This window comes from Raphanus sativus, chromosome 7 (assembly GCF_000801105.2).
Source record: "Raphanus sativus cultivar WK10039 chromosome 7, ASM80110v3, whole genome shotgun sequence".
Lineage (NCBI taxonomy): Eukaryota > Viridiplantae > Streptophyta > Magnoliopsida > Brassicales > Brassicaceae > Raphanus > Raphanus sativus.
The window spans coordinates 7,433,426-7,453,834 of NC_079517.1; the positions used below are offsets into that span (position 1 = coordinate 7,433,426).

At 33.3% G+C, this 20,409-nt stretch overlaps 3 protein-coding genes across 4 annotated transcripts; 1 reads left to right on the top strand and 2 right to left on the bottom strand.

Annotated features, from left to right (window-relative positions):
- Positions 1–3,180: 3,180 nt before the first annotated feature.
- On the top strand, positions 3,181–7,276 carry LOC108818239 (auxin response factor 4). The gene is made up of 12 exons (XM_018591139.2): positions 3,181–3,981; positions 4,128–4,184; positions 4,399–4,584; positions 4,683–4,767; positions 4,845–4,935; positions 5,015–5,176; positions 5,271–5,390; positions 5,463–5,538; positions 5,615–5,783; positions 5,863–6,542; positions 6,630–6,820; positions 6,910–7,276. The coding sequence occupies exons 1-12, from the start codon at positions 3,619–3,621 to the stop codon at positions 7,076–7,078; spliced, it is 2,349 nt and encodes a 782-aa protein (XP_018446641.1). The 5' UTR covers positions 3,181–3,618; the 3' UTR covers positions 7,079–7,276.
- Positions 7,277–8,682: 1,406 nt separating this feature from the next.
- On the bottom strand, positions 8,683–9,877 carry LOC108816905 (agamous-like MADS-box protein AGL62). The gene is made up of 2 exons (XM_018589466.1): positions 9,557–9,877; positions 8,683–9,201 (listed from the first exon to the last, which is right to left on the bottom strand). The coding sequence occupies exons 1-2, from the start codon at positions 9,875–9,877 to the stop codon at positions 8,683–8,685; spliced, it is 840 nt and encodes a 279-aa protein (XP_018444968.1).
- Positions 9,878–13,523: 3,646 nt separating this feature from the next.
- Positions 13,524–18,823, bottom strand: LOC108818419 (E3 SUMO-protein ligase SIZ1). 2 transcript variants are annotated; one of them, XM_018591385.2, is made up of 17 exons: positions 18,527–18,823; positions 18,307–18,387; positions 18,150–18,192; positions 17,988–18,060; positions 17,735–17,897; positions 17,482–17,612; positions 17,274–17,342; positions 16,865–16,952; positions 16,704–16,779; positions 16,480–16,553; positions 16,241–16,348; positions 15,899–16,060; positions 15,683–15,787; positions 15,529–15,609; positions 14,317–15,442; positions 13,991–14,076; positions 13,524–13,872 (listed from the first exon to the last, which is right to left on the bottom strand). In XM_018591385.2, exons 1-17 carry the CDS (start codon positions 18,548–18,550, stop codon positions 13,801–13,803), a joined length of 2,562 nt encoding a protein of 853 aa, XP_018446887.2. In that variant the 5' UTR covers positions 18,551–18,823; the 3' UTR covers positions 13,524–13,800. The 2 variants fall into 2 exon arrangements, with proteins under 2 accessions (XP_018446887.2, XP_018446888.2); XM_018591386.2 differs by lacking the exon at positions 13,524–13,872 and having other exon boundaries at positions 14,004–14,076; positions 14,317–14,432; positions 14,536–15,442.
- Between the last annotated feature and the right edge of the window lie 1,586 nt (positions 18,824–20,409).

Here is a 20,409-nt window from a genome sequence, read left to right on the forward strand (position 1 = left end):
CATGGAAAGCAACCCATAACGATCAAGCTAAGCAAATGAACACAAACAAGAATCTGAACTTGTACCCATCTATCTTCACCTCAAAGAGTCTAAGCCAAGAACTATGTATCTCCACAAGAGATTAGTCTTACACCTATTAGCCTTACAAAATCGGGCCAATAAGACCAACGGAGAAAACTACGTATAAACTTTGTTTACTAGAATTTTTCAAAAAAAAAAACTTTGTTTACTAGAACTAGAGTTTGGTAATAATTGTGTCTATTTCAAGAATTAAAAAAAAATCCACTCATGTTTGTTTACAGGTAGCATAAATATATATAAAATCAAATATAATTAAAAATCTGAATGACAATATGCAGAATAGTTATGAAACAGTTGCGGTATACTTCTAATAGTAATAAAAATGTATATATATAAAAATTCGTAATTATTAATTGCTGTGCAGTGCGGTTTGTAAACATCTAAAGTTTAAGTTAGAAAAAGAGAGAAATGAAATAGATTCACCAAACTATATATTCCATCCGTTTCTGAATAAGTGTTGCTTTGATTTTTTATACAGATTAAAAAGTGACGAAAATATATATAAATTGTTATTAATTATAAAATCAGTGTTGTTTGCAATTAATTTTCAGCTGAAAATATATATAATTTACATTGAAATTATAAAATTATACTTTTTGTGAAATAATAAAAAAAATTAGAATAACACTTATTATGAAACAGAGAGAGTATATATCAATTTTACAAGCAAATATAATTTTAGTAAAGAATGGAAATGATATGCTCCGATCCCTTGTTTCTTTTCACAAATAAAATGATAACTAGATCTTGACCCGCGCTTTGGAAGCGCGGAATATTTTACGATGAAAATTTTCACTAATAACTTAACAAATATTTTGTTAACTTTTAAAGGTGTGTATTTAAAATATTTTTGTATTTAAATCAGTGTTTTTAAATTCAACCCGATTGTGATTATACCGGTTAATCTGGAGATCTAACAATTCAATTTAGTTTTTTAAAATATTCATATTAAAAAGTCACTAAAACCCGAGACTAACCGATTGAACTCATGGATGACCGATATGTAATCTAATTTGATTGAAATTGTAATATTTTCATAATTTGTAATCTTATAATCCAAATTTTAAAGTTTATTATTTTGTAATTTATGAAATTATGACGTTTCTACAAAATTTTAAAGAGAAAATGATGGATATAAAATAACTAAAATTAATTATTGTATTGTTTGGAAACATTGATAGTAGTATATAAAATATATTGTTTGGAAATATTGATAGTAGTATAAAGAAATAAGTATATTGTTTGGAAACATGGATAGTAGTATAAAGAAAAGAACATTAGTGATTTAATGTAGATTTAACTATAAAGTATAAAGGTGTATTTAATTTAAAAACTTACAAAATAAATGTTAGGTCCAACAAAATGTTTCTGTTTTAATAAGATAGATATTTTGACTACTATAAAGTTACTAGTAGCAGACAGAAGAATATGGTCATCGTATCATTAAGATTAAAAGAATTACACGTTTCGAACTATGGTGTAATATTAGAATAAATAAGATTTATTTTTGATCGAATTAGAATAGTAATTAAGTAGTAAAGGAAAAGAAAGAACTTTGAGCTAATTTTAGAAGGGATTAATAAAGAGAATTACACGTTTCGAACCGTGGTGTGATATTAGAATAAATAAGATATATTTGTAATCTAATTAGAAAAGTAATTAAATACTAAAGAAAAAGCAAAGAACATTAAGCTAATTTTAGAAGGCTTGATAAAGAGAATTACACGTTTCGAGCTGTGATGTAATATTAGAATAAATAAGATATATTTCCAATCAGATTAGAATAATAATTAGTACCAAAGAAAAATAAAGAATATTAAGCTCATTTTAGAATTAGTTGTCCAACAACAAAAAGAAGGGGAGGAAATGAGAAAAGGTGGGACCAAAGGGCAGCAAATATCAAGGGGGGTTATTGTTAGTTGTTGGGACTCACTCGGTCACTCAGAACTCAGAGGAGACTCATTCTTCCTCCCTCTCCCATCCCATCATCCTTTTTGTTTTTGTTATTTTCTTATCAACAAAGCAACTTAAAACACCAAATAAGCTAAACAATTTGCTAATCTTAAAAACACCAAATAAGCTAAACAATTTGCTAATTAACACTATCAGTAAAAACACGCAAAAGTTCATTTAAAATGGCTTTAAGAAAAATTAATATTCTCAAAACAACACAGTAACATATTACATCTTCTTTCTTTGAAATTATATTGTTGAGTAAACCACTAAAATAAACATATCTGAATTCCAATTTTTCTCCTAGCAAAAAGTATTATATTAGTATAAATTACTGAATAAGTCGGTATGATTATTTGATTTAAATTTTAACACTGAAAAGACTTCTTTTGTATGGTTTTAAATACAATACCTTACCTTATTAATAACAAAATGCTGATTTCATATTATTTTTCTCACAAAAAAAGAGAGAAAAGTGCTTTTGTTACAAAATTGAAAAGAACCTAGTCTTCTGTCTTTAGCTGGTTGGTTGGCTCTTAACAACGCAATTGAAAAGAACAAAAAAAAAATAGCAAAAGCTGAACAAAATTTCAGAATAAAAAATTAATACATAACATCAGTAAAGAAAGAACAAACATAGATTCCAAAGAGATACACAGTTTCCTTTGTAAGAGTATGAAAAAGAAAAAAGTTAAATCAATTTGTGTGTTCTTTAAAAAGATTCCTGAGAAGCTAAACAATTATAAAAACGCTAAAATTAATCTATTCGATGTCATAAAATACTTACTAGACTGTTAAACGATTAGCGGATAGTATGTGTCGATTAACATGTACTTTAGTGGAATAGTTTAAGCTAATCACAAGCTTCTTAGTAGCAATATCAACTAATAAAACTTTAATACATTCCTTATTTTTAACAAAAAGAGAAACTGGAAGTAATTAGCAAAAAAAATGTAACCTTTTTTTTTGGGTGCAAACGTGTGTATAATAAATATAGTTTTGTTGATAAATCTATTTAGGTGAATAAATAATTATTTATTGCGAAACGAAAAGAAAATAAAGTAAGAAGAAGACCAAAGAGAGTGCAGGTGTGTGGGTTCTGTCCTGTCTTGGCTTTTGTCTCCCCCGCTTATCTCTCCCTCTCTCTCTCTTGGCTTTTACTTCACTTTATTTTTCTTCTTTCTAAATTACTTTTCTTTAATATATTTTTTTCTTTTATCAATCTGCAATTTATCTTATGTCTGTTCCTTCTGCTCCCTCTTCTCAGTACCTGCAAATGGAGGAAGACGAATCTTACTTTGAAACCCTTCTTCTCATTTGATACCCTTCTCTCTCTCCCTCTCTCTCTCTCTCTCTCAAACTCTTGCTTCCACAATCTTATATAATCAAATCTTTCACATCAATTGAAAACATTCAGTTTGTTTCTTCTTTCTTTGTGAAATTTAATCCTGAAACGAGGAGAGGGCTTCTGTCACTTCACACACGAATTTTAGCAAACTTTTCCTTTGATGGGTTTTACTTGTTTTGTTGTAATTTGATTCCAAAAAGTATCCTTTCTTTTTTTCTTTTTTTAATTCGTCCCCTATGGAATTTGACTTGAACACTGAGTTTGCGGAGGTGGAGGAAGAGGAGAATGATGAAGGAGGAGGAGCAAGGATTGAGAAAGGTAGGCTTGGAGTTTCACCCTCATCTTCTTCTTCATGCTCCTCTGGTTCATCCTCATCATCATCATCTACTACAGCTTCTGCTTCCTCCATATACTCTGAGCTGTGGCATGCTTGTGCTGGTCCTCTCACTTCTCTTCCCAAGAAAGGCAATGTAGTTGTGTATTTCCCACAAGGTCATCTGGAGCAAGTTGCTTTGGTTCCTTATTCAACTCCTCTTGATATCCCCAAACTTGATCTCAGTCCTCAAATCTTCTGCAGGGTGGCTAATGTTCACTTGCTTGTAAGCACTGTCTTTATCATTTACCTATAAATATCCCCTTTGTGTTGTTGTTACTCTTTTACTATTATTGAACTAGTTCCGTTTTTTTCTTCTTTTCTAATTGTGGTAATTGGTTTGCAAATTTGGTTCCTTTTGTGGGAGAAAAGGCTAATAAGGAAACTGATGAAGTCTATACTCAAGTCACTCTGCTTCCACTTCAAGAGGTATTCTTTTTGATAATCTAACTGAATGTTTGAAGAAGCAAATTCTAGGTGAGATTTTAGACGCTGAGGTCTAAAGTGTTTGTGAATAATTGTGTTAATGGTTGACTCAAAGCCATCATGTCATTTGAAAGGAACATAGAGAGTTGAAGCATTGAAATATTTTGGTCTTGAGTGAGTTATGATTATGTTGAGTGAAACATGTTTGGTTTTACAGTTATCAATGCTTAATGGAGAGGGGAAAGAGGTGAGGGAGTCAGGAGGGGATGAAGAGAAGAATGGAAGCTCATCTATCAAAAGAACACCTCATATGTTCTGCAAAACCTTAACAGCTTCTGACACAAGCACCCATGGAGGCTTCTCAGTTCCTAGGAGAGCCGCTGAAGATTGTTTCGCTCCTCTTGTATATGCTTCTCTCTTAATCAATTTCCTTTCTTTTTTTTTTCTCCTGAGAGGTGTAACCTTCTTGTTACTTGCTATTTTTTTTCCACGGATGTTTAGGACTACAAACAACAGAGGCCATCTCAAGAGCTCATCGCAAAGGATCTCCACGGAGTAGAGTGGAAGTTTCGTCATATCTATAGAGGTGATGAGTCTTGCTGTTATTCTTTTTTCTTGTCAATGAAACCCAAAATGTTTAGTTCTGTCTCTTTGGTAGTATAGGTCAACCAAGGAGGCATCTGCTCACCACTGGTTGGAGTATCTTTGTTAGTCAAAAGAGTCTTGTCTCTGGTGATGCGGTTCTCTTTCTGAGGTATATGCTTAAAGATTTCAGTTTTATCATTGTGTTTGCCCTCTTCTTTAAACTCATTTCTAAACATCTGCGTTTCTAGAGATGAAAATGGAGAGCTGAGGTTAGGAATCAGAAGATCTGCACGGCCAAGAAACGGACTTCCTGATTCAATCATCCAGAAGAGTTCTTCTTCGAACATTCTGTCCCTTGTGGCTAATGCTGTGACTAACAAAAGCATGTTTCATGTGTTTTACAGTCCACGGTAAAGATGCAATGAAATTGCCATTAGTAATGGATCCTAATTGCTTTTAAAAGGTTATAAAACGTTGTTGATTCATGGGGGTTATTATATGCAGAGCAACTCACGCAGAGTTTGTGATTCCTTATGAGAAGTATATCACAAGCATCAGGAATCCCATTTGCATTGGCACAAGATTCAGAATGAGATTTGAAATGGATGATTCTCCTGAGAGAAGGTATTTACTATTACTATCTTTCTGCTGTTGCTAGTTTTCTTGAAAGAGAACTCTCTTTTCTTTTTCTTGCAGATGCGCTGGTGTAGTGACTGGAGTCTGTGACTCGGATCCGTATAGGTGGCCAAACTCTAAATGGAGGTGCTTGTTGGTGAGTCCTCTCTCATCACATGTATACAAGAAAGACCACCAGTAGTTAAAACCTTTCAACATATATTGTTTGGTAGGTGCGTTGGGATGAGTCTTTTATGAGTGATCACCAAGAAAGAGTTTCCCCTTGGGAGATTGATCCTTCGGGTTCTCTCCCACCCTTAAGCATTCAGTCATCTCCAAGGCCTAAAAGGCCTTGGGCAGGTCTACTGGGTACTACTACTCCACAAGGAAACCCCATAACTGGTAAAATAAAAAACACTCATAGAAGAAGAATATGTTTTTGGCAACTTGATTGATAACTTTTTGTTGGTTTGAAAAGCAGAGAGGGGTGTTTTTTTGGACTTTGAGGAGTCGGTTAGACCCTCTAAGGTCTTGCAAGGTCAAGAAAATATAGGTTCTGTTGCATCATCATCACCTTCTTTACAAGGTTTTGATGTTATGAACCGCCGGATACTGGATTTCGCTGAGATGCAGTCCCATGCTAATCCAGTTCTTTTATCTAGTACTAGAGTGAAGGATCGGTTTGGTGAGTTTGTAGATTCTACGTCCCTGGACCTTGATAGGTTTCCAAGGGTCTTGCAAGGTCAAGAAATTTGCTCGCTTCGATCATTCCCTCAAATAGCTGGTTTCACTCCAGCTTCTGCTTCAGGGAGTCCTAGTCTTGGATACACTGGTGGTCCCTTTGCTTATCAAGCCAACAAGTCCAGTTTCTATCCACTAGCGTCACAAGGGATTAGGAGCTCGCATATTCCATTTCAGAATCCATACAATGCTGGAGGAGACAAATCTTTGAGTCACCCTTCTGGTAGAAAGTTCGATGCACAAAGTGAAGGTGGCCTGCCAAAGAGTGTACCGTTCAAGATTGATGTGATGGGAACAGAGAAAGGCGGAGACGTTAATATGAATGCTTCAACAGCAGGTTGTAAGCTTTTTGGATTCTCCTTACCTGTGGAGACACCTGCGTCTAACCCTCAAAGCTCGAGCAAAAGGATCTGTACAAAGGTAAAAAAGCCGTTTTCTAACATCATCTCTTTGGCTTTTCTTGGAGCTGCATTTCTAGATGTCTCTTCTGTATTGTGATTTCAAAAGGTTCACAAGCAAGGAAGCCTGGTGGGGAGAGCTATTGATTTGTCACGACTAAATGGATACAATGATCTACTCACCGAGCTTGAACGTCTCTTCAACATGGAAGGCCTTCTCAGGGATCCTGAAAAAGGATGGAGGATCTTGTACACTGATAGTGAGAATGATATGATGGTCGTTGGTGATGATCCATGGCAGTAAGTATTTTTTTTTTCCATGTCTTCTAAAAGCTCAAATCACAAATATGAAAATGATATATATTTATTTATTGGCTGTGTGGGGGCAGTGATTTCTGCAATGTGGTGTTGAAGATACATTTGTACACGAAAGAGGAAGTGGAGAATGGGAATGATGATAACAAGAGTTGTTTAGAACAAGCAGCTCTCATGATGGAAGCATCAAAGTCATCCTCTGTGAGCCAGCCTGATTCTTCTCCAACGGTCACTAGGGTTTGATATATCATATAATAACAAACCAGAAATAAAAGCTTTTGTTGCTTTTTGTACTTTTCAAGTGTGTGTTTTTTTGCTTACAAAAGACATAAAAGATTTCATGTTTCTCTTGGGTGTCTCTGTGTGATGTTTGTGTTATCTCATGTCTCCATGAGGTTTGGATCGTTTAACTCTTTAATGATTTGTGATTTATGTTGTGTATGTGTGGACCATGCCGATGTACGAGTTAAGTTGCAATATATGTGCGTTGGCTTTGAGGTCTCCAATAAAGTTACAATGTATCTTGCAATGGCATTTTATGTGGATTTCCTTTTTTTTTTTCCTCGGAATGATTGTATTTGATTCAACCAAAATATTACACAAGTTCTTAAACATAAGCCGGCTGAGACAACCACCTCACAGAAGCAAAGCCGATTAAAGAACAATCTTTGGAGCCAAAAACCGGTGGACAACAACTAAATTCCCGAAAACTAATTAAAGATCTATCTTAATTTGTTTCATAGGTTTGCAAAATTCCAAAATTCTAGCTTACTGGAAAATATTTTTTTGTCAATACTATTAAGTATTAAGTATGAATTGATATGAATTAGCATATATTTTATAAAAATAATGAGTACAAATACAACCTCCCACTTTTCTACAAAAAAAATAACAAATGGGAAATGAGAAAATAAAAACATTATTTGAAAACAAAAGTATTAAATTGTATATATTTATATATTTCGTAAATTATAAATAAATAAAATATATTTATTACAGAATAATTATAATTTTATATTTTTAAAAAATTAAAATAAAAACCCTGATTTTTTTTAAATACCAAAATAAATTTTAAAAATCTACTCAAGTCTTGTATTAGTATATATATGTATTCAAATTCTCTGAAATTCGATCCAGAAAGCTTCCATATTATCTAAACTATAAAAATTAGACTATAAATTTTTTGCTACATCTTCGATTTTTTTTTACCTTCTAAATATTGTTATGCTATGTACTTAACTATTTATAGTTGAAGTTTATAATTTGTCTAATGGTAATTTTAATTCGAATCTAACAAAAAGAGTTTTATATATTTCTTTGGTTTCTTAATACATGTGTGCTTTTTATTATAAATATTTTTCATTATTGAAAAAAATAAAAAAATAGATTGCCATTTGTAAAAAAAATATATGTTGTACTATTATGATGAATCACTTATCAACATTTAATATTACAATGTAAATTTTACTTTCATTTATTGTATTTTATTTAATAGTTATCATTTCAGGAGTTTTAATAGTCTTTATGTGCACAGTTTTAATAGTCTTTATATTCTAATAAAATGGTGTAGTATATATTACAGATTTTCTTGGGATACAAAGAAAATGTAAGAAAATTTTATTTATACTTGGTATCTTTTCACGATAAATTTCATGTGTATTTTGAGAAATAAATATATTTTTATTGAAAATAAGAGACATCAATTCTGAAAAAAATCAATTCTGAAAAAAATACAAAATACTATGAAAGAAGAGAAACACAACATACTAAGAAGAAATGAGGATAAAACATTTTTTTTTGTCTCGACACTCCATTGGATCATATAGAAATGATCAGTCACAATCAGATCAAAGATGAGGAGGGTGGCCATCTTGATGACGTTCATTCTCGGAGAAGCCTTCTTCTTTAAAACTCAGATTTTGGTTTTGGTTCTGGTACTGATTAAACCCTTGCATGTAGTTTAAATTGTATTCTGGAACAAATCCTCCAGCATAATTATTGTTTCCATAAGGTAATGGATAATTAGGAGAATACATGTTCTGGTTGTAGTATGCATTCGCGTTGAACATTCTTCTTTGAACACACGGGTCCAAATTAGGGTTGATATAAGCCCCATCTAGGAAAGGAGCACCACTGGAACTTCCCACATAGAAGTTCTGCAGAGGAAAAGTTGCTTGCAAATGTTTGGAGGCCTCATCTGTAACAGTTTTTCTCAATTTTTCCAGTAAACCTTTAAATTCTATGGCATGAGCTAAGTCAAGCTCTTCAACGGGTTCTTCCCACCAACACTCAGGCATTTTAGAATTTTTTCTTATTTTTTTTAATTCTTCATTTTTCTTTTTTGCTGATTCCAAATCATTCATCACCTGCAAATACAAAATAACTTATTTTCCAGTGTATGTGTAAAAGATCCTATTTGGTATCATCTCAAATTAATTCCTCCAAAAATAAACTTATATACCTATATTAAGAGCATTTAAATAACACAATCTACATATACTAATAAACATATAAATTATGACACTAATCTCTGCATGATTACATTACCAGTATAGAAGTATATTCTATATACAGAGAAAATACATAATATACTGTACATTACATTAGTTATTTGTGAAAACTAACATGCACATAAATATTAAAAATATTTGAATACAACATTAAGGTTTTTATGATTTATATAAACCATAATAATATATTGAATAATACGATAGAAGTCACCTGAGTAAGATAGTCGTTCATAGTCGGAATGGTAATTGGACGCACTTCATTAAATCGCATGTTGTTGTTTTGGTTAGGAGGTTGTTGGTTAATATTTAAGAATCGATTAAGCACGAGCTCAACACTTGGATGACCAAAAGAATAGACTTTTCCACCAGGTGAGAACACAATAACGGCGATATCTGCACCACAAAGTGTATTAAGCTCACTAGCTTTTTTGAAAAGGCCGGATCTTCTTTTCGAAAAAGTAACTTGAAGGTTACTCTCATTTTCCATCTTGGCCATTGTAATCCTCTGGCGACCTTTACTTTTTTTTGCCATGTTTTGGGAATCTGGAAAAGAAAATATGTTTTGACGTTTACCTTAGCGACAACTTTCATGTATTTATAGCAAAACATTACATACTAGCAATTAATATTAAGAGTTATCTAAGAGTAATATCGAATCCAAAATATTATATTATATGGTTAAATTTCATTTTTACCAATTTTAGTTGTTGCAATATCTTTATATTCCCTCACTATAAGGTATGGAATTTATATTTATTTGACTTTGATATATCATTTCACTTGGTACAATGTAATAAAATCTGACACCTCACTATATGTGATATTCCCGAATTTGTTAAATGATAAAAATTTCTTTCTAAATAAAATTGACATATATGATGATATAAGAAATTTCACTAAAATTGAAGTTTTTTTAAATGTATTTAGCAATTGATAAAAAAACTGGACTTCTTACAAAAACATTTAAACTCAAAATTTAAATTATTTTGCAATTATATTCATCAATACTATCTATAGAATAGCATATTAACCAACTGTATTACAATTATACAATATATCTTTTTCAGTCACTAATAGAAAGCAATCTACTATGATCATGTTTTTTTTCCATGTCGCACTGATCTGCCAAAATGTGGGTTTTGTTGTTATAGGTGTGGTTTTTGTTGTTATAGGTTTTTGTGACTTGCAACCTGCTACTGTGAACTGCTGATTTATGACCAAATATTATTTATTTTTTTGTTGCAGATCGGATATATTTTTTTATTTTAACTGTATTTTTATAAATTTTAAATCGGGACTGATTGTGCGTTTAGTCATCCGAAACAAAAAAAAGCAATAATATGTGATTTATGGCTTGATTGCACATTTAGTCGCGCGACAACAATAACAAAACGAACAATAACATGCGATAAGTCGTTAGTTAAGTCGAATCAACACATAGACGAACAAGACACATCTATGAAAGTGGAGGGAATTTTCCTGAGTCTCTACGTCATCTCACCAAAACTTAACATCGTGTACTTTGAAAAAATTAGACTATACTTTAATGATTCGAGTGAGATAAGTGAAAGATATCAATGTATAGAATGGGAAACATGGGTAAGGCTATAACAATAAGATGTTTGTTAATTAGCCTTCTGGTGCGTACATTGATTTAACGATGGAAGAATCATTTGCATATAACTCACATGCATGGTCGGAAAATATTTTAGTCTGGTTACATAGATATGCCTTCTCAAGTTTAAGTCTAATTTCATGTGAGAACGTTTTTATGTCTATTGTAAACGTGGTCTTCAACGCATATGGTTGTTCAGCTACGGTGCGGACAAATTCTGAAGGCATAACAACTCATGTGTACTCAAAGAACAAGAGCTTTTAAAAGTAGTTGGTTCCTTCATCTGATTGTTAAAGAAAACAACTCTACGCTACATTCTTCTATTGCTTTCAGTATCATGGTTCATTCATGTTTCCGCTTCGCTTCTATGTAATACATTTATAAGTTTCATAAGATTTATAACCTCTTGTATGGATTTAGAAAGTTTATAATTTGTTAACAAAAAAAAGTTTATAATCGACTTAATTTTGTATAAGATAATTTAAGATCAACTTAGCTAGATTTATGACTTACGATAAATGATGTGTATGTCCTATAATATAATATTTTCATAAAAAGTATAGATTTAGTAAATTATGTGTAATACAATATTATAAACCCTTTTAAATTATTTATACTTTGAATCTCAGTTCAGCCAATCTACTTGTTCTCTTAAAGTTTTATAATATATATATGGTTGTATATAAAACTTATAATCACATATGGAAAATTTTATAAATATGTTTTCAAAGTTTTACAATGTTTTATAAGACTCTAAATTTTTTTTTATACATATTTTTATGGTACTCTTATATAGTTTATAAACTCTTTTGCAAGGATTATATATGTAATTAGAAAATAACTATATAAATGTTGAACTAAAGCTTTTCTATTGTATTATCTTCTCAAAAATCACAATAGAATAAAATAAATCAGTAGCTACATAATAAAAATCAAAATAACACATAAATTGAACACACCGTTTCTTCATAAATCAGCTTAGATTATCTCATAAATCAAGTAAAAGACAAACCATAAAATTTTGCAGATTTTATTTAGAAAGATAGATTCAAAGCTTGTAAAACTAAAAATTAATAAATAAAAAATGTAAGATATATATTGGGCAAATCTCCTTCTTTTTAGTTTTTGTTCCCTAAATAGTCCCAAAACTCAAAGTGACCAAATATGTTTCATTAAAGGATAAATGATAATTTTACACTCATTTATAATTTTAATTTATTATTTATTAGATGTATATAAATAAATAGAAATAAAAATTTAATATACGAACATCTAAAATTCAAAAATATTATTTTGAATTTATTCAAAGTTTAAAAAGACCTTCTTTAACATGTATGATACCTTCATGAATTTATATAAACAAATTCTGAATCCAGGAATAATTTCATAAATGTGTAAATAGATTTTTTGAATGTGATTGTATAAGAAGCTTCTTTCTAGACATCTTCTTGAATTTTATTTATATGCATCTTTTTAAAAAAAAATATCTCAATTTAGTATATATACATATAATTTGAATTCAGTAAAGTGTTGTATATATATATATATATACATTCATGAAAGTTTTCCTACATAAAATTTTAAAATATATATTTATAAACATTATGAACATTTTTGTAAATTTTATGAAGATATCATTACATATTTATCAATATTTTCCAAAATTTAGGAAGATATTATACTTATTTAGGAAGATCTTCTAAATTCAAAGTCATATAAATATAATACATATCAGGAATGTATTTCTAAATTTTTTAAAGAAAATTGTTTTCTAAAAGAAATTTTGGAAAAGACAAAATGTTCTGAAAAAAAAAGAAATTCGAAAAAATACAATTTTGGAAATAAAATTTGATAAAAAGTTCAAAACAAAATTCTGAATATATTATTTTAAATATATTTGTTTCTGAAAATATTATTTTAAATGTATTTGTAAAGAAGATGTATACTTTTCATTTACATTTTAAATTTTAATGATAACTTATTTCGATCATTTTGACTTCTGAGACCAAAAATTTGTTTTGGGGTTATTTGAACTCATTTCTCATATATATTTGATGAATCTGAGACAAAATTGAGAGAATCACTAAGTGAGAAAGAGTTTTTGATAAGATTTGTTTTTTTATAGTATATGTTTTTAAGTTAAAGAGAGTTCGGTTAAATTGTATTAGTTTAATTGTATTTTTTGGAAATAGTAAGTAACTAAAAGAACTTTTTAAAGCGGTAATATAAAAGATGTACTTTTATAATTTCACAAAAGAAAATATAGAAATATATGATTTAAATCTGTCTCAGAATTGACAATTGACTATGGACAAGATGAAAGATGCAAGTTGTGAAAAAAGTTACATTTACAGTAAAGACTAGAACCCGGCAACAGAGAGTAACTTTCTTCACTCCACTTATTTACTCTACGAACCCGAGAGTAAATTCTCTTTTAATTTTACATTTTTGTTTTTAGTTTTACACGTGAGTATTTCTGTGTTACTGACATTCTCTGTTCTGCTAAATATAGCGACCAGTTGAGTATTTTGCTGGTATTGCATTGGCCACAATATTTGCAAAATGGATAAGAGCTGATTTTTATAATAGATAAAAAATAGGGAGCCCATAATTTACAACGTTCCATGCTTCTGGCACCCAAGTAATTTTAATAATCTTCCATAAAAGAAAAAAGCTATTCGAGTATACAAGTTACCAATTAACCCGGAACCACCTCTGTGCCCTGCCTATTAAGTAAACTAAATCACCCTCTGTGCTTTGCTTTGGTCCCCTGCAGTGTGTAACAGACAAGGGCCAACCGATACTGAGGAGACTCAGCAATATAAAGAAATAAATAGTTACTACCAATTCGAGTCTTGTCTGCACACCGAATCAAGGCTAACTCCTGCTGTCTGATATTCCTGTTGATTGTTCTGTGCATAGCATTAAGAATCAAAAGGAACACCGAATCATCCCGAGGGAGAGAGAACAAAACATGAAGAAATATCACTCAGAATCTGAGTCAATGGAGAGGAACATCCGAGGTCTTACAGAACGCTTCTGCCGAGGAAATGAAAATGGGTTGTCTGATCTTTGTCTCTTTGCCTTGTCGTCATTCATACCCAAAAGCAAAGACGCTGCAAATACGCACTAACGGTCAGTATGTGTACCACATCGTCAAAGACTTAACTGATTAGATAAAGCTACATTTAAAAACTAAAATAGATCTTTCTCCATCCACATTGTTTACAAGACTCAACACCTAATAAAATGAAGAAAATAGAAACGCAAACATCATGAAAAGGATCCACATTTACAGGGGCCCTTGATGGTTGCAGGAAAGCAGTATTATAATTCGTCTCAGACATGGAACGCACCAGTATCTGTCGTTGTCAACATCTGCTGGTTTGAGTTGAGGCCATTTGCAGAAGTAGCCTTTCCATGATTCCCACCACCAGCGCTATCGCCGAGCCTAAGCGATATCCAGTCATCACTGCGGATACCATTTGACATATCAGCTTGGTTTAAAAAACCCGTCTGAGCTGAAGCATCTGGTTTCGTTGGCAAAAATATTTGAAGTGAAGGATCGTCTCTACCAAATGCAAGAGGATTGTCAACTAGGCCGCCATCGTTCGCACCTACTTCAGATGTCTCAGGAGCCATGGTGTAATCTCCATTCATTTCAGGAGCACAGTTTAGTGGAGGGCCATGATGATGCAAACCAAGTAAACCTTCTGAGACGTCAGCATCAGATGCAAATAGTGGGAACCCAGGGGCTTCTGGAGTATCAGGAGGAAGTGACCACCATGGCGTCACAAAATCATCATCATCGTTGGAAACACCTAAGCGTGAACTTCCCCCACCAGCCATGGTGTGCGTGTCCTCATTATATGAGTTAATGATACCAGAAGGGTTCAACGGAAAGTTTACCCCACCACTGTATCCAGGTGCAGGAGTGATTACTGCATCGTTATCTTCATCAGAATCACTTAGAACAATAACTTCATTGTTCATATCCTCCCCAGCTTGGTTTCCGTCAAGAATGTTATAGCCTGAATCGACATTCATTGAAATGGAATCAAGTTCGATGCCATTGGTTCCAAAGTCAAAGGATCCAATAGCATCCTGGCTTACGCTTGCATCATCACCACCACCATCACGACCACTTCCAGTAGCGCTACTACTCATTGGTATACCATTCTTGTCCTGATACCCAACCTTATTACTGGAAGAAAGTCCATTTGGAGTAGGCTTCCTAACTTCCCAAACGCCATTGCGATTCTTCCTTATGCCAAGTTTCAGAGGAGTTGGACCATCTGAGAAACCTTCTTGTTTAACCGGAATCAACATTTCCATCTTCCGCTTAACCTCATCAACAGAGGGGCATAGGCTACCATCGGGTAAGTGCCACTGTGAGAGTTCACTCTGTTTTTTGGACTTTACACGCCAAGAACCATCAGGTTTCACTTCAATTTCAGTCACATCTTCTTCACAATGCTTCATCTGTCGTGCAGGAAGGAAACAAATTCAATAACGTCGATACAAACTACAAAGATTCGTGAATTTTTAGTATTCTCAAAAGTATATACCTTAGACGTGATACGGTTAAAATAAGGATCCACGATTACATGTTCAACTGAGTAGTTCTTCAGACAAATAGGGCACTGCCACTGCATATAAACAGAAAAACGTTAGAAAACAAGAGGAGTAACCAAATATTTAGACAAGGATAAAGAGACCTGCCTTTCTGGAACGTTGATTCAACTGTACAAACACCTCAAGGTCAAACCCGCCCATGTGCACACACGGTGAAAATCTCCCAGCAACTTTTATCCTAGTACCGCTCATCTAATGACACAATCAAAAAGACAATTAAAATTCAGTCTTCGAGGTAATGTAGCATCAGTTACTTGACTGTAATAAGTATGAAAACTGAGCTCGAAGCTATTAATAACTTACAGGACACCGGAGGTTGACACCGAAGGAATCAGCAACAACTTCAATGTCACTATCACTGTCTGCATTATCATCTCCACCTCCACCCCCAATGCATCGTCGTACACGTGCTAGAGCATCTTCAAACGTCTCCCCTTTAGTCTCTTCTGGAATCAAATTTAGAACCTAGATGGGAAAAGTGAGTTAGTATTCAAGCAACTTAGATAACCATAACTGAATCCCTGAGCACTCAGGAACACTTGATAATAGGCAAGAGTATAGTGAATACAGGGAAATGAAATGTTGCAGAACGACAGACAGTGGCTGACAATTGTAATTCCAACAAAGCTTAATCTAGTAAAGTACCTCTTGTAGAGTCCTGCGCTTCACAAGTCTAACTCCAAAACAAAATCTCCGAATATCACCTCCGCCCAAGGTTATTCTGTTAATTCCATCCCTAACAAAAGGTGTGATCTGCCCAAATAGTAAAATGAGATGGTAACAAATTACACAACTGATTGCAAGACTTTCAATGTGTGAGAGAGATACACTCCTATATTTTCAGTCAAAAGGGTTACGGTTCAAAAAAAGGATAAAAAGCTTACGATAGGTCCATCGTCGCGGCCGTTAGCCCCCAAAAGCTGTGACGCAGGTCGGCTACTGGTGCGTACAGTCGTACCTATGAAATAATAGTGTGTATCATGAATCGCATATCAGAAGGCATAGAGCATTCTTATTGAGTACAATCATAATAAGAAGAAAACTAAGACATTATGTATGTGAATGCAAAATAACGCATTCCCTATTACAGAGGATGTAACTGTCATACCATTGATCTGCAGTTCAGGGTACTGAGGCCACTGCATCCTAAAGACAACTTTGTCGTTCAAAAGCATACACCATGCCTAAACAAAAGTAAATCCCAGTTAGAAACGTACAAGTAGAGACAGTGTTACATATATTTGAGTTTTTTTTTTTGCAAAATCCAACCTGAACATCGTACTCTTGTTTGGCGAACAAGTCCTTGTCTGACCTTGTGATTTGAAAAGTTCTCTCAACAGTCTGCACTGTGTTTACACTGGAAAGATTTTGATCGGAACATTAGAATAAACAAAAGCTAGAAACAGTTTGCTTTTTTCAGTAGGAGCGCATCTAGCTACGAAAAAATTGTAATTCTTGTTCCCACGATTACCCCTTCCCAAAGAAAGGAGAAGACAAGCGAAAAGTAAAGAACTAAATTCACACTATGCGGATGATTATTAGTGAGCGCTTTATTGGAGGAAACGAAAACATAAAAAGACAATGCACGATGAAACAGATGGTGATGTAATCATCTAGGATGATAAGCCCATCTAGTAATTCAGCTTTCTAAAGAAAAAGTCTTAACGTAAGTTCTTACCCATCAATTGAGACGGTCGATGGAGTCAACCTCACTGGATAAAGTGGATGTGCCACTGTAACGAAAAACCTGCACAAGCAAAACCACAGTAGAACAACCGTGAAACACAATCCTAATGATGGAGACAGTTGTTAATGTAAAGATAACAATGAGATTTTACACAAGATTCCAACTTTCTATGAGAACAGTACTAGAAGCACAAACTTACGGGTCAGCTCGCGTAAGTCGACAGACTTCACAATAAAAGGTTTCAGGAAGTGGCGGATTCCCATTCATAGACTTTTCCGGGAAAATAACGCAGCCAACATGCTCCCAAACATGGCATCTTGGATCCTCACACTGAAATCGAAAAGAGAGAGAACATCAATTCAGCATCACAAAACTGAACCAACAGTAATACAAATCAGGTCATCGGTCAAAAACAGCAATAGAGGCGCTGAGTATTTTCTCAAGATTTTTACCTGTATCATTGAGTCAGTCTCCAGTGAACTTCCACAAACACATCGAACTTTCACTTGTGGTCGAAAGGAATCATCAGGCTCCCCCTTGACTTTCAGATTGCTGGTTTCTGAACTTACTTGGGCTTTTGATGCTAAATCACTTGCCCCAGACACTTGCATTTTCCTATCAAACACAAAAAAAAAAAATTGTACTCTTTTTAAACCATAGCGTTCCATAAAAAAAAAAAAACAATTTTAAGAAACGATGTCTCACCTATAAGTATCATCAACTAGTTTTGCAACTTCTTCCCTCGCCATTGTATTCTTTTTAGACCACAACTTGGCAGCTGACAGAAGGAAACGAAGACAGAAGTTGAGTTTTAATTTAATACACCACCAAGACGTGAATAAACAAAGAGAAGTGGTTTCAGTTAACCTTGTCCATCAGACAGAAGTGTCAAGACCCGCTCAACAAGATCCTGCAAACCAAAAAAATATAAAAAAGCAGATGTGACAATGGCAATAATACAAGTTGACTATTTAGCAATGCGCTGTGAGAAGCAATAAACAGAATCAGGAGAAAGATCAAAAACCTGTTTCTTCCCCTGTTTCGAAAGTCCCAGTTGAGTGAGCACATCCTTGAGCTCTTTTATCCTAAAAGATGATAGTTTCTCCTGCAACACACCACCACAACAACAAAACAAAACAAAAAATAATTAAACTTTGAGCCTAATATAAAAGCAAAGACAAAATCCACAAACCATACGCATATATATCATATAAAAGCAGCGATCTTTTCAGACAATCAAATACCTTACAGCCAGCTTCCAAATCCATGTCTTGAACCCACCAGACACAAACACGAAGCAAAAAATCTCTGTTCTAAATTCAAAAAAAAAAAGATTAAAACGGAAACAGAAACCAAGGGATCGGAGACTGTTGCATCAAAAGATATTGAAACTGGATTAGAAAAAGGACTGATGAGAAATTAGGGTTTTCTATTAGCTTTGATTAGATTTATCCTCCCGGGAAAAAGGAAAAAAAAAATTAAAAAGAAAATCGGATCCCCTCCCCTGCGAGAGGAAACGCACACAAAAGAAAGAAAGAAAGGGTAGCCGGACCAGTCGTCGATTATCAAATCCGGTTTAGTGAATTCGCAATACGTCCGGGTTTAGATTCCGTGCTGTCACGTGCACGGTCCAATCCCTAAGTCTCCCCCCAACCCCCACCAAAGTTGACGCGTTCTTTATTTATTTTTTTATAAATTGACTTTCGGTTCGTCTTCTTCTTTAATTATTTCTCCACCCACTATTTAGGTTTTACAATCTAAACGGTGCCGTTTCCTTGGTCTTCTAGACGAATTTCCTATTGATGACACCAGCCGTTGGATCAACCGGGCCGGATTATAATGTTTTTTTTTCTTGTATGTGTTTTCCAAATTTGCCGGTTTAATAGTATCTCAAAGCAATTTGGAAGTAATGCAGCATCATAAGCATATACCCCATGATTCGGTCAAATTTGGTAGGTAATATAATTGAATCCCAAAAAAAAGATTGATATCTAAATATTTAAAAGGTCATTCTAGAAGAACATATATATTCCCGCGTTATTCGATCCAGTAATTATCTGTCCCTAAATTTTTTACAGCTGTGTTTTAGACTACTCAAATTCTTCTCTTTATACAGTTACCCTTCTTCATGTTGATAGAGTTGTTCAAAAAAAAAAAAAAAAAAACATATCCTATCGTAGAAAATCCATAACTATTTGGGCTTTAATTTGTGGGCTAAAATGTGCCTCAAATCGTTATTATGGGCCGAGCAGGTTTTTGATTTGCTTTCCCTCTCTTTTACTCCAACATGAAGCAAGAAGGTTGTTACGTCAATGGGGGAAAAGGATTATCCGGAGGAGATTTTAGCCTTAATGTTGTTGTTTAGAAAATCTTGACGTGTAGCTTTTGCGCTAAACTTTTACTAAAACTATATCTACTTTTGCAACTTTGAGGATATTACATGTCGCAATTGTCATTGCAGGTTACCTGAATATGGATACGTCCTCGTATAAAAGTCTGATATTTTTTTTTGTGTATTCGAAAAACTTAGAACTAGATTTTCATTGATCTACTTAGTGAAGAGTATTGAGTCTTGGGAGATGGTCTTTATTGGATTCGTTTTTCTTTTTGCTTCCAATGGAAACAATTTAACCTTTGAGCTCATGATGTTGATAGTATTCACAGAATAGTCAAACTTTTCGTCTAAACTTTTCAATAGGCCCTTTCTTAAAGACAAACAATTTTTTTTAAAAAAAGAAACTAAAAGAAAATATTTTTTCGCTAGTTTGTGAGAGAATCAAATCCTAAATATGTGTATTATGCACTACAATTCATACATATATATATATATATATATATATATATTGATAAGATTTTCTTGTAGTTTTCAGATTGAGGATATGCTGATCTTCATGGAGCTCTCCAATGAGGAAACTCCGATCCACAAAGTAAGACCAAAACATCTTTGAGCAAAGAGCAGGAACTAGATTATCATTTTTTTTCTTTTATGAAATGTTAAATTTATTGATCATCAGGAAAAAAAATGTTTCATGTACAACTAGAATGTACTAAAAATCTCTTTTCTACTCTATTCCCTCCCATTGTGGGCACGAAACCAAGTTTGAAGCAGCCCTGCAAGTTTAGGCTT

Coding starts and splice junctions, on each gene's coding strand:
- LOC108818239 (XM_018591139.2), top strand. CDS start 3,619: ATGGAATTTGACTTGAACACTGAGTTTGCGGAGGTGGAGGAAGAGGAG. Junction 5,391..5,462: donor GATGATTCTCCTGAGAGAAG/GTATTTACTATT, acceptor TTTTTCTTGCAG/ATGCGCTGGTGTAGTGACTG. Junction 6,821..6,909: donor GTTGGTGATGATCCATGGCA/GTAAGTATTTTT, acceptor GTGTGGGGGCAG/TGATTTCTGCAATGTGGTGT.
- LOC108816905 (XM_018589466.1), bottom strand. CDS start 9,877: ATGGCAAAAAAAAGTAAAGGTCGCCAGAGGATTACAATGGCCAAGATG. Junction 9,202..9,556: donor TGAACGACTATCTTACTCAG/GTGACTTCTATC, acceptor TTGTATTTGCAG/GTGATGAATGATTTGGAATC.
- LOC108818419 (XM_018591385.2), bottom strand. CDS start 18,550: ATGGATTTGGAAGCTGGCTGTAAG. Junction 16,061..16,240: donor AGCGCAGGACTCTACAAGAG/GTACTTTACTAG, acceptor TTTCCCATCTAG/GTTCTAAATTTGATTCCAGA. Junction 15,443..15,528: donor TTAACCGTATCACGTCTAAG/GTATATACTTTT, acceptor CCTGCACGACAG/ATGAAGCATTGTGAAGAAGA.